Here is a 26,854-nt window from a genome sequence, read left to right on the forward strand (position 1 = left end):
AAGAAGAAATAAACAAGGCTATATCAAGATTAAAAAAGAATAAAATGCCAGGTGCAGATGGCTACCCATCGGAATGGTATAAAACCTTTAAGAGATTATAATACCAGTTCTTAAGGAATGTTTTAATTATGTTCTTCGAGGGGGGGAGACTGTAATTTTAGTGATTCCTAACACGGGTAAAGATAGGACAGAGTCTAGTTCTTACAGACCCATATCTGTTTTAAATATGGACTACAGATTATTTGCATTAATACTCACAAAACGAATGGAAAATATAATCCTGGATTTGATAGATACAGACCAAACTGGTTTTGTAAAAAACAGGCAGACCCAGGACAATGTGAGGTGGGCTTCCACCTCATTGAGTATATGAGAAACAGTGGATAGAGAATCTATTGCCGAGAAAGCTTTTGATTCTGTTCGATGGGAATATTTATACTTGGTTCTAAGACGATTTGGTTTTAACAGCCAGGTAGTTGGATGCCTGAAATCTTTACCTTCATTGCTCTCCCACAGCCAGAATTAAAATAAACGGGAATTTATCTAAAACAGTGTCTCTTGAGAGGGGATGGCGTCAGGGATGCCCCCTCAGCCCTACACTTTTCGCCCTCTTTATTGAGCCACTAGCACAGGCAATCAGAGAAGATAATGACATAACAGGCATATTGATTGGAGATACACAACACAAGACCTGTATGTACGCAGATGACATTCTTGTGACGCTTACCAACCCTAATGAAAGCTTGCCTAAATTACTGTCTCTTCTTAAAGTATTTGGTTCATACTCCGGGTACAAATTGAACTTACAGAAAACCCAAACTCTTACTTTTAACTATGAACCACAAGAAAAAGTTTACAGATTATGTCATTTTAAATGGAAGGGTGACATAATTAAATACCTGGGAGTACAAATACCTAGAGATCTAACTGCCATCTATGAACAGAACTATACTCATATAACAGCGGATATTAAGGCCGATTTAAATCGCTGGTCATTATTACCAATGAACATGTATAATCGAATAGACGTTATAAAGATGAATATATTACCCAGGCTGCTCTACCTTTTTCAGTCATTGCCTGTTGATGTCCCTCCCAAGCAATTCAGTGAGTGGAGCTGAATGATTTCATCCTTCATTTGGGGAAAGCAAAGACCCAGGATTCGATTTCAGACATTACAATTGCCCAAGGACAGAAGAGGAAGGGCTTCACCCTGCTTAGAAGATTATTACAAAGCAGCACAGTTACGTTTTCTGGTTTGCTGGTGTGATCCTACATATGATGTGAAATGGAAAGACATAGAACAAAGTCAAACAAACATACCTCTTCAATCTGTACTTGAGGAAAAATCCCTTCAGAAGAAATATTTAGACAAATTATCTAAATGGACTGCAGTCCCCTTAAACATTTGGCATAAAGAATTTAAAGACCTGAACTTCGAGAGAAATGCACGAATATTACACTGGGTGGCGTATGACACAGAATTCACACCGGCTAAATTTGAAAACAGATTTAAACTCTGGACAAATACAGGCATGACCTCATACTGTATGATATCCTCCAATAGAGGCTTAGATACCTTTCAACAACTTTCAAAAACATATAACATAGGAAAAAAAAAAAAGCAATAACCAGAAAATGGTTGAGCATAGAACCTCCTACAACCCTTGAGTGGATAGAAATAGTTAATGACATTTATACTATGGAACGATTGACCTTTTCCCTGAGACATGCTACCAAGAAATGTGAAAAATACTGGAAAAAATGGAAGTCCTATTTGAAACTGTAGTGATTTCTATATACATGTTTGGTTGGAGAAACAATGTAATGTATTTTTCCTATGCACAAACAGAGCAGACTTTTAAGTTAAGAAAGAATGGGAGACATCTCACTTTGAAGGAAACACTGAGGACTAGCATTAAATGGAGCCAAGGATCATAAAACTTTTTGGACCTCAAATAACACTCATGGACATAAAGGACTTTTTCAACAATGAATGTCACGCAGGTTCTTTGAATCCTCATTCTGTATGTTTAGCATTTCTCTACACCTGTGATGACCTTGTCTGTTTTAAGTTCTGTTTTTGTTTAAAAGAAAATAATAAAAATAAAGTTAAAAAAAAATTGTGTTGTTAAAAAGGAATTTACATTTAAACATTAATGCGTTAACTTTGACGGCCCTATTAAATATACATTCATTGCATAGTTTGTGTTTTGCAGCTACACCCTACCTCAGAAATGTTGTGTTTTTTATCTGACAAATAATTACAGGAATATTTTTTAGTCATAATTTGTCTGCAATCTCATTATGTGAAAAAAAAAAATAGTATCATTAAGCCAGTATCAGAAATTGTATCGAATCGTGAGTTGAATGTATTTTTACATCCCTAGTCACCATTAGGGATGTTCCTGGTCACTAATTTCCCTGTCGATTAAGGCAAAATTGAATTTAGACTAATCGACTGGTCTAAAACTAAGAAAGCACTCAGAAAGCTGCTAAAATGTAGTAGAATTTATTGATTTATAATGTTAAAAACTGTCCGAAAAAAATACTGTGTTTATTAAGAGCCATTTGAAGATGTTAATCACAGTCTACAATCGCCAAATCGTACTTTAAATGCTGCTGAAATGCACCTTATTTTGCGCTGTGCAATACAAGCCTCACACATTGCTGTACAAAACATGACAACAACTGACTAAACGCTTCACCTCTTCAGACCAGAGGGTCACAGTGTCTGCGGGTAAAGGACCCAGAGCTAATGTTAGCTGCCAGCCTGACACACAATGTGGCTAATGTTAGTAATGCTAGCAGCAGCAGTTTGGCTTGCAGATTTATGTCTGTGTATGTGCTTAATGTGGGCACATTTCTCCAGTTGAGTGAATACATATCAGCTTATTTTGTCACAGTTTTACATTCATCTGTCCGACTTTGCAACTCTGGATGTTTATATCAGCCAATATCCCCAAACATCATCCAGACCTCTTCAGGTTTCTTCTTTTGTTTTGTTTTTTCTCACTGCTAAGCATTACTACAGCAAACTGTTGCATGAAGTCAGCCTCTGTTTTGTTTACATCTGCCTACCATCACAAGAGATTGTGCTTCCTCTGGTATATAAACTTGATAAGACTGGGGCTAAGAGTGACCCGGAGCACTTTTGAAGAAAATGTAAAAGATTTCATTGCCAGTGATTTATTATGAATGTACAATTAAATTTTCCAAAAATGTTTTTGTATACTGCCGATTACAGGTCTTACAAAGAAAGAAAATTTGAATTAGCAAAGGTCAGACTTTAAATAGAATGGAATTGGCCATGGACACTGCAATCTATACAATTCTAATCATACAGTTGGTCTAATAATGTTGGTTGGTTAATGGTTTAATAATTTGTGTATCAATTACTTTGTGGCTGATCAGGTTAATTATCAGCTAATTATTGTCAGTTTCTAACTGCAGTATGCAATAAATGGTTGCCCTTTGTGTGTGTTTACCTGTCACTCACTACTGAAAGTACACAACACAATAAAAACTAAACAAAAAAAATAAATATAAAATGAGCTTTTACGTTGTCTGATTGACTGCATTTATTTAGTGGTTTGATTAATGGTTTACAGTCTAATGATGTGTGTTTGTATTGATTACTTACAGTAGCTCATCTGGCTAATTATCAGCTAAAACTGTTTCTGTTTCCTTTCTTCATACAGTGTAATAATCACCTATTGTTTGTGCACTTTTGTGCCCTACAGTTTGTCCAGAAAGCCAAAATAAATGTGAATTCATCATAGGCCAAAGTGATTTCTCCTAAAAATGACATCATTCCAGGCCTGAGCATACGTTGCCAATAGCCAGGTCTGACAAAGAAAGAACCAATACTTTTATAGTCATACTCCTATTACGCTATACCACATGGAAGCAGCTTACCTTAATAGTGATAACGCACTTGCCACTCTGTATCCAGCAGCAAAGTCCTGTAACACAAGTATACACACTGAGGGCCCTATCTTACGCTGATCAAAAGCGCAAGTGGAAAGCGCAAGGCGCAAGGGATTTAATTCATTTATTCAAGGCGTGTCCAAATCCACCTTTGCCAGGGGCGGGAGTGATATTTCACCCTGCCCCGCCCTTTGTGCCACCAGCGCAAAGCGGAATACACCTATCAGTGTGCCCAAGTGCCCTCATTAATTCACAGGCGAGTTTAGGCCGAACATGTAATAAACCAATCAGAAAGTCAGCTCTCATCACCTTTGAGAGAGAGGTGCGCCAGCAGCGCAAGCGGAGGCAGCATGACGGCGGATTTACCAGGAAGAAACAAAGAGAAAAGATTTTCAAAGCCAGGAGACAGATTTCCTGGTTCGAGGAGTGAAAACGCGATATATGGAGACAGCAGGACGTCTCCAAAACAGCTTCACGTGTAAATAATTTATTTTATATTAACACCTGCAAAAAACAATACAATAAATGAACCGCAAATGTCATGCAGATATGTAACTGCTTATATTTTAACCTTGAAGCACGTTGAAAGTATGTTGTATTTTATAATTAATTATTTTCATCATGATCATCATTAACTCTGCTGGCTGAGGAGCGGGGAGAGAGATGGTGCAGTAGAGAGGTGAGGCAAACAGATCCAGTCCAGCCGCGAAGCTTCCCGGTTTTCGCTGGCCCTCCTGAGCCAGGTGGAGGAGCAGATACGTGGCTGTCCGTGCTCCTCCTTCTTCTCCTCTTCCACCTAATCCTCATCTCCTCCTCCCATCCTCGCTCCTCTGACCCTCTGCGAAATAATCAGAGAGAGTTTCTTAAGTTTGAAGTGCGCAAAATTACGCACAGATATATTCAACCAGCTCTGATAGAAGCACACATAACTTTTTCTCTGAGGTTGGGCCGGACTTGTGCGGTCAAATATAGTGTCTGTATATTTTATATGTTATAGATCATAATTGTTTAAACATTGTTTTTCTGGATCATAACAAACAGGCAGACATAAACACTACAGCTGCTCCACCTGTCATGCTGACTCATCTGATAAAGACAATCAGCTGTGATCCCGTTTGCAGGTCTGCTGAGATTTATTGTGCTTTATAATTATAATAATAGTACTGTTGTACTTATTAGTGAGATTAACTTCAAAGACACGCGCGTGCACGACTTTTAAACATAAATGAAAGGTGTTTGGTGATTGTAGAGATGAGTGTTCACACCTCAGCCAAGGGCAAGACACACACATACCTGCACTATTAACTTCAATATTCACACTTTATTGCTGGTGGATATGTTCAAAGGACACTTCACTAATCGACACTCCTGTGTAGAATAAAGACTCATGTAAATTAAGGTGTTTGGTGATTGTGGAGCCATTGCGCCGCCAGTGCAAGTGATTTTGCTATCTTACGCCAGCGCAAGTACCATTTTTGCCATGTGGGTAAGATAGCAAACGCGTTTGCGCTGGGTCTGTGCCGCTGTGGGCGGGAGGTCTAAGCATGAAGGCAAAACGAAGGCGTGGCCGGGCGCGTTTGCTATCTTGTGCTCAGCGCATTGGAGTAAAACGCGCTTGCGCTTTAGACCAGCCAAAACCTGGTCGAAGCGCAAAGTCTGTGGTCTTTCAGCACAAGATAGCACCCGGCAGGCTTGGCCGAAACACACACACGTCTTTACAATCACAAAACACAGTCATTTATGGTCATTCTCTTAAGTGTTATTCGAACATATTTTTTTTATCAGCAATAAAATGAAAATATTGAAATTAAAAGCGTTCGCGTGTCTCGCGCTTGGCTGAGGCGCACACACATCTCCACAATCACAGAACACTTTTCATCAATGTTAAACAGCCGTGTGCGCATGTGTCTTTAAAGATAAACTCACTAAAGAGGAAAATAATTATAATTTTAAAGCCTAATAAATCTAAATAGACCTGCGAAGGGAGCACGGCCGTGATCACACCTGTCTGATCGTCTTTATTGCTGTAGTGTTTGTGTCTGCCTGTTTGTTATGATCCAGAAAAACAATGATTGAACAATTATGATCTATAATATACAAAATATACAAGACACTATATTTGACCACAGGACTCCAGCCCAACAGAGAAAAAAGTTATGTGTGCTTCTATCAGAGCTGGTTGGATATATCTGTGTGTAATTTTGCGCACTCCAAACTTCAGAACAGAACAACTTGTTTCGCAGCGGGACAGAGGAGGGAGGATGAGAGGAGAAGAAGGAGGACCACAGACCTCCGCTTAACTGCTCCTTCACCTGGCTCAGGTGGACTCCCCACTCCTCAGCCAGCAGAGTTAATAATGATGATGATGCTAATAATTAATTATAAAATACAACACAATTTCAAGGTGCTTAAGTGTAAAACATAACCAGTTACATATCTGCATGACATTTGCAGTTCATATTTATTGTATTAGTTTTTGCAGGCGTTACTGTAAAGTAAACTATTTCGGCGTGAAGCTGTTTTGGAGACGTCCTGCTGTCTCCATACATTGCGTGCTCTTGCACATTCTCTTCTCGAACCAGGAGATCTGTCTCCTTGCTTTGAAAATCTTTTCTCTTTGTTTCCTCCTGGTAAATCCGCCGTCATGCTGACACCGCTTGTGCTGCTGGCGCACCTGCCTCTTAAAAGGTGATGGGAGCTGACTTTCTGATTGGTTTATTGCATTTTCGGCCTAAACTGGCCTGTAAATTAATGAAGGCACTTGGGCACATCTGATAGGTGAATCCCGCTTAGCGCTGGTGGCGCAAAGGGCGGGGCAGGGTGAAATATCACTCCCGCCCCTGGCACAAGACGGCAAAGGTGGATTTGGACACGCCTTGAATAAATTAAATCCATTGCGCCTCCCGCTTGCTTTCGATCAACACAGGACAGGACCCTAAGGCACACGCACGTTTTACCCCAATGCGCTGAGCACAAGATAGCAAACGCGCCCGGCCACACCTTCGTTTTGCCTTCATGCTTAGACCTCCCGCCCACAGCGGCACAGACCCAGCGCAAGTGCGTTTGCTATCTTACCCACATGGCAAAAATGGCACCTGGGCTGGCACAAGATAGCAAAATCACTTGCGCTGGCGGCGCAATGGCTTTGCGCCGGGCGTAAGATAGGGCCCTGAGTGTTAAAGTGAAAAACATGGTGATACAAAACACTGCATGCCAAAAACATAATATAGGACAAGCAACTGTATAATTCCTCTGGAATAATAAAAAAAAAACATTCAAAAAACACAGAGAAATAACCACTGGCAAAGGACAAACCCATCGTTACTTTGTGATCATCTCATGAAATCTTTGAATTGATACAACAAAGTACGTAGTAATTTCTGTGGTACTGGATCTTTTGTTTGTTCCGTTTTGTTATATGATTTTGTCTTTTATGTGATGCAGAACAGGAATTAGCTGTAAACCAGTTTTAAGTGAGTCAGAGCTGTTTAATTCTAACTGATTTTATTACATTATTTTTAATCTTTTCCTGCAAATAATAAATGAAAAATGTTGTGTGTTATTGTAAGTTTTAATGCTTTCACAAAGTACTCTGTACTGAAACAGAGTTTATTCCAGATAGATTTTCCTTTTCTAACCACCCAGCGTTCATTGAATATAATTTACTCTACTAAGTTGCCTTACTTGGCAGTTATCTCCCTGGATGCCCAACAGGCATTTGATCAAATTGAATGGAAGTACATGTTTGCTACTATTCTTGCCCCAAATCCTCCATTTTGACTAATCATGACAGGTCTCCCCCTTTCTCACTGCACCATGAAACCAGGCAGGGTTGCTGCCTCTCCCCAATGCTCTTTGCGCTGACTCTCGAGCCTCTGGCCATTTCTATTACAGCCAGTCCCCAAATCACTGGTATAAGTTGCGGCACATCTCATTGTACCATTGGTCTGTACGCAGATGATATAATCTTGTCTCTAAACCCAGAAAGCTGCCAAAAGCTGTTTATTATATCAAAAAGGGGAAACAGGGATGTTTTTAGATCTTTTAGTGTTAACTGGGGAAAAAGTTTGTTCATGCCCTTCTCTCATGGTCTCGACGCTGGCTTTCTCGGCAATCTACCCTTCAGACTTTCCACTGAACACCTTGTGTATCTCGGGATTAATATCACTAGAAACCCTAAATTTCTTTTTAAACTTAATTTTTTGGATTTGGGGACTAAAACTATGATAGATAAATGGAAATTTCTCGTTCTTTCTTTAATCGAATGCGTTAATATTATTAGGATGCTAGTACTCCCCAAATTTATTTCTCTCTTTCAACATGTCCCGATTTTTCTTACATCTTCGTTCTTTAAAATATGCCCTTCATTTGGGCTAACGAAGGTGGCCAGGGCTTTCTTGTCTTCCAACATTATTACTGGGCCTGCAATGCCAGTTCATGGGTTTTCTCATCATTCTGCTGCTAGACAGGAGAGCAGTACCTGTCTCAGATGGCCTGAGATTGAGTCTTGTAATGCAGTCTTACTCACTGGAGCCTCTTTAATGGCCTTTTTATTTTCAAAGCCAAATCCACCTATCAAATGTCTAAAGGATAACTTTATTTTTTTTATATTATTCAGTTTAAAGTCATTCATTCTGTCTCTTCTACTTGTGATAAGTGTAAGACAGGTGATGGTGAGGAAGTGTTGAGTATAGAGAAAAAGATTTTTTTATTAATCTAATATTACTACTGTGTAAATTCCATATTCATGAATGTAAACTTACAAACCTGTCTTGTTTTTATTTCTGCCAGCAAAAAATAAAAACTGCTCTCTTTACCCATTTTTCTTTTTCGGTTTAAACAACAAAAAAAAAAAAAAAAAAAAAAAAAAAAAAAAGCACTCACTTAAAGGCATACTCCCTCTTGTGGCATGGATTGGCAACAACTCAGGGTTTCATGTGTGCAATGTCTGAGTACACCTATGAATTACTGGTAGAAAATTAATTATTGATTTTTCAGGGAGTAAAGCAATACGTTTTTGAGTTAACAGGATATTACAATCTTAAAATATTCATTCTGTATCTGCTTTTGACTAAAATCCAATGAATACTATGTCCTACTGGCTTTATTTTTTAATATACGGTTACTTTCACATTTGGCATAAATGATTTGCAGCAGCATTTCTCATCTTTCTTATAAAACCCAAACTTATTCTACACTTGAGTCTTATGAAAGTTTGGTGATGCGATGCGGTACAATGTCAATTCTGTCACTGTTTTCAGCACCGTCTGTTATGAGCAAATGAAGAGGAGACACAGGAGAGGGAGGAGGGAGCGCTTGTTTTTGTGAGTGAAAAAGCACAGAGCCACGAGTCTGACCCACAGAGACGTCATGTCACTGTGAGAACAGGTAACACAGAGCATCACTGTTCCTCCACACTAATCAAAACCACACCACTCTTCAAATTAAACAGAGCAGCAGATCATCTTACTGCAAAAATACTGATATTTTAAACAGTTCTAAAGTTTCTCATTTATCTCATTTACACATGAGACTCATAATAAGATATAAACATCACTGTAAAGTCTCCCTCTCTGTCTCTACTGTTACTATATTTAGTAAAACTATCAGGATTTTTTGGCAACTAACAGCACTTTACAAACATAGCATTAATTGAATCAAAATGTAAAGACTGACAAATTGCATTGTCTTGTATTGCGTCGTATCGTATTGTATCGTATCGTATCAGAATTGAATCGAACCGAATCATTGGCCGCTTAAAGATTTATAAAATATATCGTATTGTTGAACATGTATCGAGATACGTATCGAATCGTCTCAGTCAGTGAGATTCACACCCCTAGGCCTGATGCTGTCAGCTAGTGTTTGTGAATTGTACTCCTTACAGCAGTGGTTCCCAGGCTTCTTTGGCTCGTGATCAAATATAGGCAATATCTGGTTAAAACATATATTATAATGCTCTCTCTTAACCCACCATATTTAATTGAGCGGCTGAGGTTGTGTTTTTAACATTATAAAGATGAATTTAATTTTAATTTAGCAATTATTTATTTAAGTATCTGTCAAACCCATTTTGAGGTCCTGACCCAAGGTTGGGAACCACTGCTGTAAGGAGTACATACCAAATTCTGAAACTGAAAAGAAAAGATCTGAAACTGAAACAGAAAGATCCGAAAGTGAAAAAAGATACTATATAAGAGAGAGACTATAAAAAAAAGATTCGAATCTGAAAAGATAAAATTTGTAACTGAAAAAAATAGGATCTCAAATATCTAAATATATGAAAGTGAAAAATGAAAATAATTTATTCAAAATAATTACCAGAGTGAATCATAATTATATTTAACCTGAAAACACTTTTTGAACACTTATTTTTATTTTGAATACACTGATGTATTTTTCAAAATTCAAGATCAAAACAGTTTCAAATTTTATTTTTCAAGTTCAAAACATTTGGCCCCAATATAGCTCCATAGGTTTAAAGCTAAAACCCAAAAAGGGCACACTTTGAAGCATATATTCCCTCCTGTAGTATTGAGGGGCAACACTCTTCTCTTCATAAGCTCGATTCTCCTGGCTCTTATTTTGATAGAACTAATTTAACTTCCAGGTCAGATGTCTGCCTTTCAACGGTTTTCAAGTCAACAAGTAAGAAGATAACACCACACCAGTATAATTTACAATAATTATTTGGATTTCTCTCTTGTTTTTATTTCTGCCAGTAAAAATAGAAAATTAGCTCCCTTTACCAATTTTTCTTTGTTGGCTTAAAAGCACTAACTTGAGTGTCCAATGACTGTTCAGTTATCTCTCTGCAAGCAGCTACAGTCTGAGAGGCTACAGTTAGTAAACTGTAAATGGCATCTTTTTGGGTCAAATTTTAATGTCGCAACTTACGGACACTTGGATTACACCACATGAGCAGTATGAGACATTTTGTGGGGGGTTTTGTGTGTATTCTTTTAACATTTTAAAATTGGTCACTGTTCACTTCAGTACTGGATTTGGCTGCAACACTGTTTTCCACAGAAACCCCGGGAGTGTTTTGTGAACTGGAGATCTTCACTCAGTGAATTTTCATTTTGGGGGGAACTACTGCTTTAGGACATTACAACCTTCAAATATTAATTTTGTATTTGCCTTTAAACAATATCCAATGAATATTTATTATATTGATATATATTTTTTTATTTTCATAAAGTTACTTTAACTTCTGTGTCAAGTCTTCCTGTCAGTCATATCACAATGTAAAACAATACATGTATGTTTTAGCAAACAGGACATTACAACCTTCAAACATTAATTCTGTGTTTGCCTTCAACTACAATGAAATTACATTAAATAAACAATATATCAATATATATAATATATATGGCTTGTGTCAGTTAGGCAATGAGGGAAAGCATCACTAAAGGCACAAATATTATAAGTTAAAGGCAAGATATTAGTTAAAAGCAAATACAGAAATAGTATTTGAAGGTTGTGTTGTCCCATTTACTCAGGGACTTATTCTTTTATGTTCAGATGTAACGGAGATAGCTAAACAGTCACTGGGCACTTGTTTCCTCTCTGAAAAATAAATGTGTAATTTTTAGCCAGCAATTCATAGGTATACTCACACATTGTACAGATGAAACCCTGAGTTATTGCCTGTTTTTGCCACAAGAGGGAGTATATCCTCAAGTTAGTGCTTTGAACCAGAAAACAAAAATCGGTAAAGAGAGCTAATTTTCTTTTTTTTTGCCAGCAGACATAAAAACAAGAGTAAAAATCTAAATAATGATACTAAAAAAAGGGATCAGTTTTGGTGTAATTTTATTTCTTACTTGTTGACTTGAAAACAGCAGAAAGGCAGACAGTTGACCCGGAAGTTAAATAAGCTCTATCAAAATAAGAGCCAGGAGAATCGAACTCAGGCATAGCATATATGAAGACATGAGTGTTGCCCCTTGATACCATAGTAGGGAATATATCCTATAAATAATAAACTAAAATGTGAAATTGCTCATCTTTAAATCCAAAATAATTTTATAGATTACATCCTAACCAACCATCCTAAGCAATCTATTAACTTTGATAAATATAAAGGCAAAGGGCTGAGTTTCTTCAGTTTTCAGGACACATTATAAGAGACAAAATATTATCTTTTGAACTGTGAAGGTAAACACAGAGTTAATGTTTGGAGATTACAAACACATGTATTAAAGATATTTACATCATATTGAAACAAAATACTCGCTTATGCTGGTTTATACTGGTTTATGCGTGGTGGACTAGTAGTAAGAATTTTCATGTAAATTATTTCAGATTCATCGATTCTTTAATTAGAATGTAATCTTTCAAGTATTTTAGATGTAAAAATGACCTCTTTTCAATTTTGGTTTAAAATACAGAAAGGGCACACTTAAGGGTATATTTCATAAACGTGTCATAAACGGAAAACAACTCTTTGTCTTCATATGTGGTTAATTTATGTGCTATGAGTTATATTTTCCTGGCTCAGACAAATAGACAGTATATAGAATGTTGCATATATATAAGTTCTTGCTGCTCACACAAATTAAACAGGATTTTGAGCGGTGCTCCCTACTAAATCTTTCTGTAGGCAAGGCAAGGCAAGGCAATTTTATTTATATAGCACCATTCATACACAAGGCAATTCAAGGTGCTTTACAGAACTTGAAAATGCATTAAATTAGAAACAATAAAAGAGCATTAAAATTGCATTTGAGATAATTAAAAACAAAAGCTAAAAGCAGGACAATAAATAGTTTAAAACATTACAGAAATGCATATAAAGAAAGAAGCAAACATAAAACAAAAGCGACAGCAGACAAATATAAAAACAATAGCTACAGATTATCCTAAAAATATGTAATGTATCCACTTCACTGGTAGGCTGCAGTAAACAGTAATGTTTTAAGACCTGATTTAAATAAACTGACAGTTTCAGCTGACCTCAGGTGTTCTGGAAGTTTGTTCCACAGGTGGGGAGCATAGAAACTAAAGGCTGCTTCACCTTGTTTGGTTCTGATCCTGGGAACACTGAGTAAACCTGTTCCAGATGATCTGAGGGGTCTTGGTGCTTCATAACGTATAAGCAAATCAGAGATATATTTAGGCCCGAGACCATTTAGTGCTTTGTAAACTAGTAACAAGATTTTAAAGTCTATCCTTTGACACACGGGAAGCCAGTGCAGTGATTTAAGCACTGGTGTAATGTGCTCCACTCTCTTGGTGTTGGTGAGGATTTCTGGCTTGATTTTTAGGTTTTAGTGTCATGGATTCAAGGTGAGCACTCACTTTTGATCTTTGTTCTTTAGGGCCAAAAACAACTATCTCAGTTTTGTCTGTGTTTAGTTGTAGGAAATTCTGGCACATCCATGTATTGATTTCATCAATGCACTTATTTAACAGATGTAGGGGACTGTAGTCATCTGGTGACACTGTAATGTAGAGTTGTGTGTCATCTGCATAAGTATGGTAGGAGATGTTGTGATATTCCATAATCTGAGCAAGAGGGAGCATATAAATGTTGAACAGAAGAGGCCCAAGGATGGACCCTTGAGGAACTCCACATGTCATTTTTATTTAGCACAGTACCAGAAAGTCCCACCCACTTTTCAAGTCTGTCGAGCAGAGTCTTATGGTCGACTGTGTCGAATGCAGCACTGAGATCCAGTAATACCAGAACTGAAATCTTTGATGCATCACTGCTCAGATGAATGTCATTCAGAACTTTTACAAGTGCAGTCTCAGTGCTGTGATGTGCTCGAAATCCAGACTGATAGACATTAAAGAAATTGTTTTGCACCAAGAAGGCATTAAGTTGCTGAAAAACAACCTTTTCAATGATCTTTCCTAAAAAAGGTAGGTTTGATATGGGCCTGTAATTGTTTATTACTGAGGCATCCAGGTTAGGCTTTTTTAAAAGAGGTTTAATGACTGCGGTCTTCAGGGCCATTGGAAAAAGGCCTGCCTGAAGAGAACTGTTTACTATCTGAAGTATATCTGATGCTATGCAGTTAAAAACATCCTTAAAAAAGCTTGTAGGCAGAGTGTCGATGCAGCAGGTAGTGGACCTAAGATTTCTGACTATGTCCGTCAAAGTTGCATAATCTAAGGGGTGAAAAAGTGCTAAATTAACTGGAGCAGTGTTATGAGGCACAGGTGAAATAGGTGAAATAGCCACTGTGTTGACTGTCTGTCTTATCTTTAAAATCTTGTCTGTAAGAAAAGAGGCAAAGTCGTTGCATCCCTTGGTGGACAGCAGTTCAGGAGGGACTGATGCTGAGGGGTTTGTCAGCCTGTCAACAACAGTGAATAAGGTCCGTGCATTGTTGTTATTTTTGTTGATAATCTCAGAGAAAAAGGACTGCCTTGCCCTTTTTAGCTCCAAGTTATAGATGCGCAGACTTTCCTTATAGATGTCATAATGAACCTGGAGTTTGTTTTTTCGCCACCTGCGTTCTGCTTTTCTACATTCTCTTTTTTGAGTTTTTATCAGTGTGGCATTCCTCCATGGTGCTTTTTTCTTACCAGAGACAACTTTGACCTTCATAGGAGCAACAGTGTCCATAATATTCATAGCTTTAGAGCTGAAACTATGAACCAGATCATCGACAGAGACTGAGGGCAGAGCTGGTGTGGGTGTAAAATCCTGGGTGAATAGTGTACAGGTGTTTTCGTTGATATAGCGTTTTCTGATCACCTCTGTTGTAATTTTACTGGTGTTAGCGGAGATGGCCATTTTAAAGAAAACACAGTAATGATCAGAAAGGGCAACATCACTCACCACAACCTCAGAAATGTTTAGCCCTTTGGAAATAATTAGATCTAAAATATGTCCCTTATTGTGTGTTGGATCTGTTACATGCTGGGAAAGTCCAAAGTTGTCCAGGATGTAGAAAAGTTCTTTTGCACTGCCATCTTTGGGATTATCAATATGAATATTAAAATCACCCACTATAACAACACAGTTGAAATCAATACACACAACAGACAATAGTCTAGAAAAGTCATCAACAAAGTGTGCATTATATTTTGGTGGCCTGTAAATGGTTACTAATACTGCTCGACAGGAGGATCTCAACTGCAGTGCTACATATTCAAAAGACTCAAACTTCCCATATGATAACTGTTTGCACTGGTAAACATCCTTGAATAAAGTGGCTACTCCACCTCCTTTCCTAAGTTGTCTAACTGAGCTGATAAAATGGAAGTTTGGGGGGACTGATTCAATAAGAACTGCTGCGCTATTGTTTTCATTTAACCAAGTTTCAGTTAAAAACATAAAATCAAGGTTTTTGTTGATAATAAAATCATTAATTAATAGTGACTTGCCAACCAGAGACCTGATATTTAATAAAGCAAAGTTTATTGTACTAATGCTGTTATCTGACCAGGGGTCGCGTTAACCGAATATTTTCCGTCATTGACCGGTTTTTTAAAACGGTGACGGAAAAATCTGAAGGTCATCTGTCATTTTGACAGGTTGCAATTCACAGCCCTGACCACTAAGTGGCGAGTGAGCATATTAATTAGCTATTAGGTTCGTTCGAGATGAACTGCGCCTCGCCTGGAGAGACGAGATCAGGCGGCCGCAGCAGGAGGTGGAGACAAAAAGCTGCAGTCAAGTCGGACAGTTTTCAACAGACTTAACGAGAGAGTAGAGGAAGAGACGCGAACATCCTGTTAGATCACCTGTAGGTCACCTGTAGTCTGCAGGTCATGATCATAGCTGAAGAAATAAAGTGTGTTCTTGATCGCTGATTGAAGTAAAAATAGAAGAGATCCTCCTTTTGACGCTTGTAACATCTGTTCTTTTATCTGCCTTGTAAAGCACTAAACTGTTCTTTTGATAAATCATATATATAACCTTTATTATTATCAGACACCTAATATCTGCTTGCTGACAGATTAAAACTTCATTGCACAACAGAAGATTGATATGTCCAGCATTAAATATTACAATTACACAGAAAATTTGTATTTTATACAACACGTGGTGTTTGTTGTCAAAATTAAGAGCCAATCAGAGCCCGTCAGCTTGTCAATCAGGTGACAGCCAGGCGTTTGCAGTCGGTGGAGAGCAGCTGCGGCATCTGGCTCTACAAACTGCGGCCGCCTCGATCTCGTGAGGTTATCGTTGCCCACATGTGCATGACGTCAGTGCAAGTCGGGATCAAGTCGGACACAAATCTAACCGGCATGCACTATGCGGCGATCACCGCTGATCAATTCTGCGCAGACCTGGATCATCTCGAACGCACCTAGTGTCACAGCAGCTGAGTGTCAGCAGCTGAAGTTTCTTCAAAAAGCCCAGTAGTGGTGTTGATATAAGAGGTACGGTGTGGATTCTCTATTCAGCTTGTTCGGACTGAATATTAATTAAAAATGACTGAAAAGTAAATGCTATTGAATATGTAATTATGATCATTTTAAAACTTAAAGTGACGGGTAAAAACAGATAATGACGGGATTTTTATGAGCCTGTCAGTCAAAATGACAGACAATGAAAAAGTCTAGCGCAACCTCTGTATCTGACACAGTCTGTGGCTGACGCATAACTGGAGTCAGATTAGGTAACGTAGCTGTGCGTTTTGAATACACATTGTTTTTCCTGATGCTAGTCAAAACAGAAATGACAGACCTTGGAGACGCCTCTGGCTGATACTTTCCAATCTCAAGATGTGTTTGACCATGCCACCGGCTATTTAAGATTGCCGGTATGTTTAAGGAAGCGGCATGGGGTCTGTCTCATCTCTGACAAGCAGCTGGGTGATTGGGTCTGGGGCTGCTATTTAAGAGTTTGTCAGTTTGACTAAGCTTCAGCGTGAGCTTGATTGGTGAGCGTGGTGGAGGAGGGGAAGGTTGATGCTGGTTCCATGGTGGTTGCGGTGGTGGTGGGGAGGATTGACGCTGGCTCTGTGGTGGTTGTGGTGGAGGGCAGGAGGGGGGTTGTTGGATCCTTGACTGGGACAGGGACATCCTCTGAATGCCTTGGGTGATGTGGAGCAGAGGGTCAGGTGAAGGGGGAGAGATGCAGGTTGTCTGTCTCTGTGCCCCGTGTTTGTCCTTGGCTCTTATCTGTCCATTCTTGTTTTGGTTTGGCTTTCCAAGAGCATGACGTAGGTTGGCCCCGAGTAGTCTGGATCCAGTGATGTTTGGATGAATCCCATCTCGCTGAAAGCGGTCCTTAAAGTTCCAAAAGATGCTAAAATTGTCAATAAACTTTATCCCATGAGTGAAGCATGCCGATGTCAACCATGTATTCAGGGCAAGGAGTCTGGTGAAAGACTCAATTCCTTTCCCCAGAGTTGGAATGGGGCCAGATATGAACACATTTTGTGACTGACAATCGGTCAGTTTCTCCAGGAGCAGGGAAAAGTCCTTTTTTAGGGTCTCAGAGCCAGTTTTCCTTCGAAGAATATCAAAAGACCCAGCGTGGATAATGATCCTCATGTTACTTGGGTGTGTAGAGAGGATCACTGGCAACAGCTCTGTTAGCTCCCTGACAGATGTGCCAGACACTGTTAGATTTTCAGTCTTTGCCATTCTTACATGCTTAGTTATTGAGTCCCCGATCAGGATGGTGTCTGGCTGATCAGATGTGGGGTTGAGGATATTTCTCTTTGCCCTTGGCTTCTCAGGTGTGGAGTTAGCAAGGTTTTTTTCTGGCCCTTCATCTAGCATTGTTTTTTGGGCTATTGTTTGGATTTTGGATAGCCTTAATACCACGAGTGTGATTGGCTTCCCTGGGATTCGTGTAGTTAGTATTATCACACATTTCATTTGGAGCCAGTGCATCATACCTGTTTTGTAGAGACAGTTCGAGTGGAGGGGTGAGCATTGGGGCTCTCTGGACTGATTGCCTACTGGATTTGCCTGTGGGTCTAACAACATCAGCCCAAGATCTAGCCGGAGTTGATGCTTTTGGTCGAGCACCAGTCCTGTGCCAGTAGGAAGAGTCATTAGGAAAGGCCAGTTTGGGAGCCTCTGCAGCTGATCCAGTGGTGTTAGGACATATCCATGGGATTGTGTCAGCCAGGTCAGCAGTGGTATGCTCCACATTTGATGTATTTCCGTATATAGAAGTCTGTCCATCAGCACCTTGTATAGTAGCTGCCACAGAGTCAATGAACTGCTCACTCTCACGAATTTGTTGTAGTGTATCATTCTTCTTTTGAAGCTGCCTTATCGTCTCGGTTAGTCGCTCACACTCTGTGCAGCTCACAGATTTTGCCATGTTGTCCTTGTCTTAATCGCAGGCTCCAGTCACAGACACAGCAAAAGGCTTGCACTGTGCCTCAGCCCTGTTCGTACACTTGAAAAAAGTGGCGAAAAATATGGTAGTAGTCCTCTGTATCTATCACAAATTAAAATCCCAGTGATTTATAAGTATCCAGGATCTACTTTCTGTAGCTTTTAGCAGGAAAAAACAAGTATATCCGCAAAAGAATGTAAGCAAAGCGGAGCGCAAGCAGCAGAGCATCTACACACTAAGAAAGCCGGAAGCTGCCAGAATCAATGCAATTAAAATGATGTTTTCCTGCACTTTTTATAGTTATTCCAATGTATTCCGATATTTCTTCCTCTTTCATTTTTCCATAAAGTGGACAGTCTTATTCTCGGTTTTGTTTGGAATAAGAAGTCTCCAAGGTTACGTCGACAAGTTTTACAGAGGCCCAAAGCTCAGGGCGGAATGGTGTTACCAAACTTCCTGTACTATTATTTAGCAACAAACATATGAAATTTGAACTATTGGGTCAAATATGGGGATATTGAGGGCCCTCCGTCATGGTTGATTTTGGAGTCAAATTCTGTTCACCTGGTATCACTAAAAGCCTTCCTGTACTCACCCTTGTATTCTTCTATTTCTTGTTATACTGACTGTTATACTATGATAGTGTCCTCCAGTATTAAAATATGGATTCAATTTAGACATCATCTTGGCCTGCAAACACTTTTATACTGGGGCTCCACTAGAAATATATGTATATATATATATATATATATATATATATGTATATATATATATATATATATATATATATATATTATGGCATGCCGTTCAGGAAATTATTATATATATAATATGAAGTTTGAATATATGGAATGAACCTTGAATATATGGAATGAACCTTGAATATATGGAATGAAACTCTGAATATATGGAATGAACCGTAAATATATGGAATGAACCTTGAATATATGGAATGAAACTCTGAATATATGGAATGAACCTTGAATATATGGAATGAAACTCTGAATATATGGAATGAAACTTGACGTCATCAAGGCACTAGCGCCATCTTGTGTTTTATCTGTATGGCTTGGATGCTGTAGCACGAGCACAGTCAAAATGAGTGAGTCGGCCAGAGATATAGTTGCAGCAATTTTGAGTAACGAAGACATAATTAACACCTTGGCTAATGCACATAGTCATGGTAACCGTACTAATTACCGCAGTACAGACGAAGAACTTACTGCAATTTTTCATCGAGGGAGACCGAGGGCAGGCTCAGGTCAGGCCGCGCCTGCATTTCAGGCCGTGCCTGCATTTCAGGCCATGGCCTCGATAAATACAGAGTCAAACTCTACTTTGACCTCACAGGAGTCCCTGACAGCAGTTCCTAAATACAACCTTCGCCCTCTCACACGAAAGGGACCAAGATACAGGAGGTAAGAAAAAGCGCATTTGGCTGAAGCACACACGTCTCCACAATCACAAAAACCTTCATTTATGTTCACTTTTGTCACCACAGAGGAGTGTGGGTTCGTAAAGTGTCCTTTGAACATATATTACATGTATACATATTCTTTATCCGCAAATAAGTGTATTAAAAGTGTGCGTCTGTGTGTCGGGCATGACGGAAGTGTGCGCACACGTCTCCACGATCAAAAAACACTTTTCATTAATGGTAAACAGCGTGCGCGCGTTTGTGTAAAATTATTCTCACTAATAAGGAATGAGGACGTATAATTGTAGTTATAAAGTCTATTAAATATCAACAGACCTGCAGAGTGCACACAGGATGTGATCACAGCTGTCAGATCGTTTTTGACAGATCAGTCACATGACAACTGGAGCAGCTGTAGTGATTTTATTGAGATCCAGAAAAACAAGGATTGAACAGTTACGATCTTATATCTGACCACGAGACCAGGCCGACCCGAGGAGAAAACGGTATGTTTACTTCTGTCAGAGTCTAATGCTGGGTGGATAATCTGTGCGTAATTTTACGCACTGGTTGAAGCTGCACTTCAATCTGGCTCTGGTGAGTTCTTTCGGATTGAGGTTTCGCGGCCAGTTTCTGCTCTACCCCGCTCCTCACTCATCTCCCCCGCTTCTGTTCACTGCGTCCTTCTTCAGGAGCTTCAGCCAGCGGAGCTGCATAATAATGATGATGATAATCAGTTATAAAATATAACTTCAAGGTGCTTCACTGTAAAACATAACCAATTACATATCTGCATGACTTTTAGGGTTCATGTATTGTATTGCTTTTTGCAGGCGTTCATGTAAAATGAAGTTACACATGAAGCTGCTTTGGAAACGTTCTGTCGTCTCCATATATTGTGCGCGCTCACACCTTCACTTCTCCAGCGAGGAGATCTGTCTCCCGGCTCTAAAAATCTCTCTCTCTCTCTCTCTCTCTCTCTCTCACTCTCTCACTCTCTCTCTCCTTCTTCTTTTTTTCTCCTGGTTTTCACCTGGCGCACTTGATTCTTCAAGGTGATGAGCGTTGACTTTCTGATTGGCTTATTACGTGTTCGGCCTAAACTCATCCATTAATGAGGGCACTTGGGTACCGCTGATAGGTGTGTCCCTCCGTGCGTTGTTGGCACAAGGCAGGATACCCCTGCTCCCCTGACGCATGACGGCAAGGGTAGATTTGGACACATCTTGATTGCGCCACTTGCGCTTGAGATCAGAGTAAGATAGGGCCCAAGCCCTGTGAAAATGATGTGAACAACAAAAAATATGCAACAATATACATAAAAGTGGTACACATAATGTACAGCAACAATAATGCTGAAGATTAGGTGTGTAAGTGTGATCAATATTGACAATCAGCCACTATAATAAATAATTAATTGCAGTTAAAAAATAAATTTACTGTCAAAATAATTACCTATTTGTAAAGAGAAAAAATGTGAATATACAGTACATGCTTGAATGTTTAATGTAATTATTATTATTTTTTTTAATTTCTTTAATGTTTCTCAGGTTTCAAGCTCAGTTAAGCTGTCCTCATCCTGCTCAGTCCTTCACTAAAGAGGTGATTCTGCTGCCAGATCACAGAGTTACCCATGTACCAAGGCGAGCAAAAAAAGCTTGGCTTTTTGAAAATGGCCATGTAAGGTCAGCTGTAGAATTTGGCTGTGACTGGAACGCCAGCAGGGTAATAGAGGAAATAACAGCGGCCTTCCAGCCAGTTGTGGAGGGATGCAGGTAAGCTTTGAGTCTGTTTTGTCAGAATTGTCACCTGTTTTATATTATTTACATGTATGTGCAATAATAATATGAAACACTATGAAAGGTTAATTTTGAGTGTGTGTTTATTTGTGTGTTGTAAATTTGAATAGTTTTTATGTTCCATTTTGCTGCTGATCTATACTGATGAGCTGGGATATGTAACAAAATGCAAACAATTCAGCCTTTTTTCCAGTACATTATGGTTGTATATATTTTGTGACAAGTCCTTCAAACTTATATTCAACTAACTTAAATTAGTTTAAGTAGCTGAAAAAACTGACTTAATGTCATTTCTGTTTGCACACAAATGATTTGAAGCTAAAAACCTTTCCATGTTTTGTAGTGTAGTCTTTTACATTTAACATAAGTTTCATTGTGTGCTTTTCATTCCCTCAGGTTACAAATTTTGTTGCCATGCCACAACAAATTAGTAGAGCCATCCCTGACCTCGAAACAGACCTTGAGTGGAGAGCTTTTGAAAAAGCTATTCCATCAAAAGTCCATTTATGTCAGGCCTGACAGGGTCATTTTAAGTGAGGATAAAGAATCTGTAAGTAGTGATAAAGAATTTTAAAAATGTATATGACAGTAACAGTGGTGATATTGAATCTTACACTGGATGTCTTTAGGGACAGTTCACTCCAAAATCAAAAATACATGTTTGTCCTCTAGCCTGTAGTGCTATATTATCCATCTAGATTTTTTGGTGCGAGTTGCAGAGTTTTGCAGATATTGGCTGTAGAGATGTCTGCCTTCCCTCCAGTATAATTGGACTAAATGGCACTTGTCTTGTGGTGCTGAAAGCGCTAACAATACATTTGAAAAAATCAACAGCAATTCCAAAAATCATGACCCGGTTCCTCCAAATAATCCACATAACTTGTTGTTAGAAGTTGCCAGCACTACAGGCCCGGGGAAAATATGTATTTTGATTTTGGGATGAACTGTTCGTTCATGCACTGTTACTTGTAGTATGCTTTGACCTAAAACAAAAATTGTTACATTGTTTTATTGCCAGTATAGTGTACTGGATCAATGAAGTATGTTGTATTTATCTGCTTGAATCAACAGTCATATTCTGATGGAGACAGTAGCCATACAACCACCTGTGAAATACAGGACAACTATGGTAAATATTTTTATCTATATGCATCTACTATATAAAGAAAATTAAAATGGTGTTGGTTCTGCATTTGTTTTGTCTACACAACTTATTTTTTAACATATTTAAATTTATTTTAAGTAATACTTTGTGTGGAATAGAATACATAATCTAACTCATAATATGTGCATTGCGCAAGTCTAAAATGTGTTCTGATGCTCAATTACATAAAATTTAAATGTTACCGAGAAGTTAAATGTTGAGGCGCAGTCCCTCTCCAGTACACCTCCTTCAACCTCCACTGCTGATGATGTTATCTGGTGTGTTGCCAGCCAAAATATTTGCACAGATGCACCTTCCATCTCAGTTGACACCCTCACCGTGCCCACCAGTGCTGCTGTCATCACAACTGATGATATTCCCAGCTTGTCCAGTAGACCCTCTTCCATCTCCAGTACCAACACCCATGGCTTGCTGATTGGTCCCAGTGTCAGTCCTGGTGGTGACACGCATGGTTTCTCTGCCAGTTACACCTCTGCAGTGTCACATGGTCCCACCCAACCCAGTGCATCTGGCAGTAGTCCATCCAGCACATCCTACAGGTTCATCTTTTGCATTTTCTTTGTCTCTTTTCACACAGTATTTCCATGGTCCAAGCTTTATAACAGCAGGCCTTATTTACAGTACAATTTTGTGTAAGAATTGATTGACTTAATTTACTAAATGATTATGTCCCTGTTTTTTACACACTTACTAATAGACCGGTTTCAGTGCAACGTCATCACAGAGTTGTGTGCACAATTAAGGGACAGAAAGCTGACATGTCCACATAACGCAACCAGTGTTGTTAACAGATTTAGCAACTGTTCAGACACTTTTAGTGACTTAACTTCTAAAAAGCAATTAGCAACAAGTTTAGCGACTTATTCTGCAAACAACCTAAGGGTCTATCTCTTTCTCTCATTCCCCTGGGCTGCTGTCAGGCAGGAGGACAGTCGTGTCTACAAGGGAACCCCAGAACCGTGAAAAAATCTAAACCATGAGAGTTTTGCAATTCAAAACTGGCAGGCCATGATGTAAAGTTTTTTTTCCTTTGAATTAATTATCTTATTGACACAAATGTTACGACCTGCTCATGATAAACCAGCTCAATAACCAATAAAAACCACATAAATTGAGCAAGATTAACAGGACTTGTCAGCAACCTATTAGGTTTCTGTGACTCAGCTCCCTTTAGCTAAACATTTATTTGAATAGCAAACTTAGTGGAGCGATTTCATATAGATACCTGATGACGACGCTAAGAGGCAACTGTTGTTAGCCAACATTGTATATAATATATTAATATGACATGAAAAATAAAAAAACAGATGCAACCCTACATGGTATTTCATGATTGAATCAAAAAGACTGTTGACTGCACTCTTTTGACCAGCTACTAAAGCTGTTTAGTAAACACACCCTGTAATGTTTGTAAACAAAAACTCATCTATGCACTGTTTATTTGACAACATCCCAGTTATTAAACCATTAAAGGAAGTTCTTTGTCCTGTGGTGATGCAACTGTCTGTGTTAACTTAATATATTTGTATCTTAATAATACCCACTATAAACTATATTATTTTATTTTGTAGTACATACCTTGACCTGTTTGAGGAAGAATACCTCTCTGATGACCCTGATCTTCAGGAAGCCATTTCAAGGTCTTTAGAGTCCAGCACAAGTGACAGGTCAGTGGGAGATATATAAAATCTCATTCTTTAATGTAACTAATAACTTATATTGTATAAAATAGCAGCAAAAGCAAGCTGCAGCCCAAATAGGTCATTCATATCAAAATGTATGCACAATACTGTTTTTTTTCCCCCTTATCTGATATTGTTGCATATTATGCCTTTAAAAGTCAATTCACTGACTAATTACCAGACAGCAGAGCCAAAGTTCTGTGTTATATTTTATTATTTTCTACATTTTCTATTTTCTATGTGTTAATATACATTGATCTTCTATACCACATATTCTATTCAATAATAATTTTTTGTTTATACCTCATTCTGTTCTGTACAGATAGGCTGACAGAGGGAGGGAGCTGGTTTAAGGAGGGGGGACTGTAGTTGGATCACTGGGGTTTCAGGTGTGATTGTGTGGTAATTGTAAATGGTTTACGTGGCTCATGGGTCAGTTAGGAGGGCCCCTTCGCAGAATTTTGCCTTGGGCCCCAGGGAGGTCAGGACCAGCTCTACTGTGGGTAATACACTTACTATCGATGAGTACCTTGTACAGGTCCACTTCAAATAATCTGACCTATCCCTTAAAAGGTTATTATGGAACTTTTGCCCAGTGACTCCCACAATACAGTGCCAAGCCCCAGCCTGAAAAAGTAAAGAAAAAGTAAAACTGCTCCTTTCCATTGTTATTATTGAGTCTGACACCATTATTGTTGAAAGGTTTTATGAAAAGGATTTTGAGTAAATATTACTTACAATCTTGTGAATATTACATTGTAGTTCAGTGGGTAAAATTATTACCAATGATACTAACTAAAGCCCTGTGATGAACTGGGAACTTGCCAATGTCAGCTGGGATAGGCTCCACCCCCCCGCGACCCATCAAGGATAAGCGGTTACAAACAATGAATGAATGAATGACACTAACTAAGCTGTATTTGTTTTGTTTACCATTGTTTCAGTGACTTAAAGATGACGTTGGAGAAAATAATGGAGCAGATCACTTCCAGAATAAATGATGACAGCACTGTATGCTTCAATATCATAAGAAGAAATGTGTGGGATGGAGCATCCAGAGCCATGGGCAGATCGAACTTTTCACCCGAGAAGAAGGTAGATGTTAAATTCACCGATGACTATGGATTGTCTGAGGGTGCTGTGGACAATGGAGGACCTTCCCGGGAATTTTTCCGGCTCTGTCTACATGAAATCAAAGACAGAATTGGCATCTTTGAGGGCCCACCTAATGCTAAAGTCCTCACATGCAACTCCAAAGGTACTTATGATTAAATGTATTCATATTGTTCAAAGAGGCCACCACTGTATTTATTTTGGACCAATACTTTGTATCTGAAATTATTTGTGAGGAAATATGAGATTTTTTTTTTCTTTTTCTTTTTATAAAAAAAATTGATAAAAGAAAATTAGCAATTAATACTATGGTTAAAATGAACATGAGTTCTCTAATCTCACAGATAGGTGGCAATGTGATGAACAATATTTTGATTTAATCATCTGATATGTGATTTTTGATTTCATTTGATAACAGCGATGAAAGACAACGGATACTTCTATGCTGGCCAGATCATGGCAATGTCGATTGCCCATGGAGGACAGAGTCCATGTTTTCTGTCAGAACTCATGTATGAGTGTCTTCAAAAGGGTCCAGACAATGTAAAGGTCGAACTAGAACATATTGCTGATGAAGAAACAAGATCACAGGTACAGTCGGTGAGCATATTTTCATTTGATTCAATCATACTTAGACACAAATTATTAATTTTGCATGCTCTTATGAACCAACAAGTTAAACAAGTAAACTAACAGCTATACATCTTCATTTGAAATAACAGAATCAATAAATATTTATTACCTTCATATTTTAATTCTTGTTATTTTTAGATCTTACAGGCTGAGACTGAATCACAACTGCAAGATACAGTTGCACAGGCAGCCAGCTTGATCAGTCTTGCAGGTCACAATGTACGCATAACACTGGAAAACAAGAAAGAGAGTGCTTTGGACTTGGCTCACTGGTATGTCCTCCAGCGGACCCGTGCCCCTTTTGAAAGGTATGTCGTATGTTGTAAGGTATTAACATACTATAATCATACCTTCGCAGATAAATAAAGGCTTATTTCATGGTAGTGTTACATGGTAGTGTCACAATACTGGAATTTCTAATTTTGATACAATACTTTGAAAAATATTGATATTCAATCCTGACTTTGAAAAATATCAGTTTTTGATAGAAAATTAGAAATGATGGAAACAAGACAACACTTTGATTAAGTAAGAAAAGGTGGAACTATGTGGGTAGTGCAGCAATGTGTGTCAACACACTGTTGGTGAGAGGAAAGAGTGAAAAAATGCAGCTGGTACCAGAGTATCAATACTGTTAAAAATGAATATTAAAAGAATTCCAAATATTCAGTATCAATATGATCAATATTTGGATATTTTTGACAACACTATTTCCTTGGGTTAAAACTTTGGAAATACAAGAAATATAAGAGGAAAGCTACAGATACAAGAAAACATTTATTTTTGAGTTGCTACGATACAAACTATGTTGCCACAATATAAAAAAATATTCTGGATGAGTGTAGAGTT

At 38.6% G+C, this 26,854-nt stretch overlaps 1 protein-coding gene across 1 annotated transcript in view; it reads left to right on the top strand.

Moving 5' to 3' along the window:
* The window catches only part of LOC146315955 (uncharacterized), a 46,425-nt gene that overhangs the window by 17,723 nt on the left and 1,848 nt on the right, over window positions 1–26,854 (top strand). Inside the window, exons 4-11 of the mRNA XM_084733980.1 lie at window positions 21,201–21,388; window positions 21,809–21,971; window positions 22,767–22,995; window positions 23,056–23,116; window positions 24,149–24,244; window positions 25,204–25,517; window positions 25,791–25,972; window positions 26,144–26,313. Coding sequence (XP_084590106.1) covers window positions 21,201–21,388; window positions 21,809–21,971; window positions 22,767–22,995; window positions 23,056–23,116; window positions 24,149–24,244; window positions 25,204–25,517; window positions 25,791–25,972; window positions 26,144–26,313 — 1,403 coding nt within the window. The remainder of the gene's footprint in view (window positions 1–21,200; window positions 21,389–21,808; window positions 21,972–22,766; window positions 22,996–23,055; window positions 23,117–24,148; window positions 24,245–25,203; window positions 25,518–25,790; window positions 25,973–26,143; window positions 26,314–26,854) is intronic.

Source organism: Lutjanus erythropterus, chromosome 13 (genome assembly GCF_056507025.1).
Source record: "Lutjanus erythropterus isolate fLutEry1 chromosome 13, fLutEry1.hap2, whole genome shotgun sequence".
NCBI classification, from domain to species: domain Eukaryota; kingdom Metazoa; phylum Chordata; class Actinopteri; order Lutjaniformes; family Lutjanidae; genus Lutjanus; species Lutjanus erythropterus.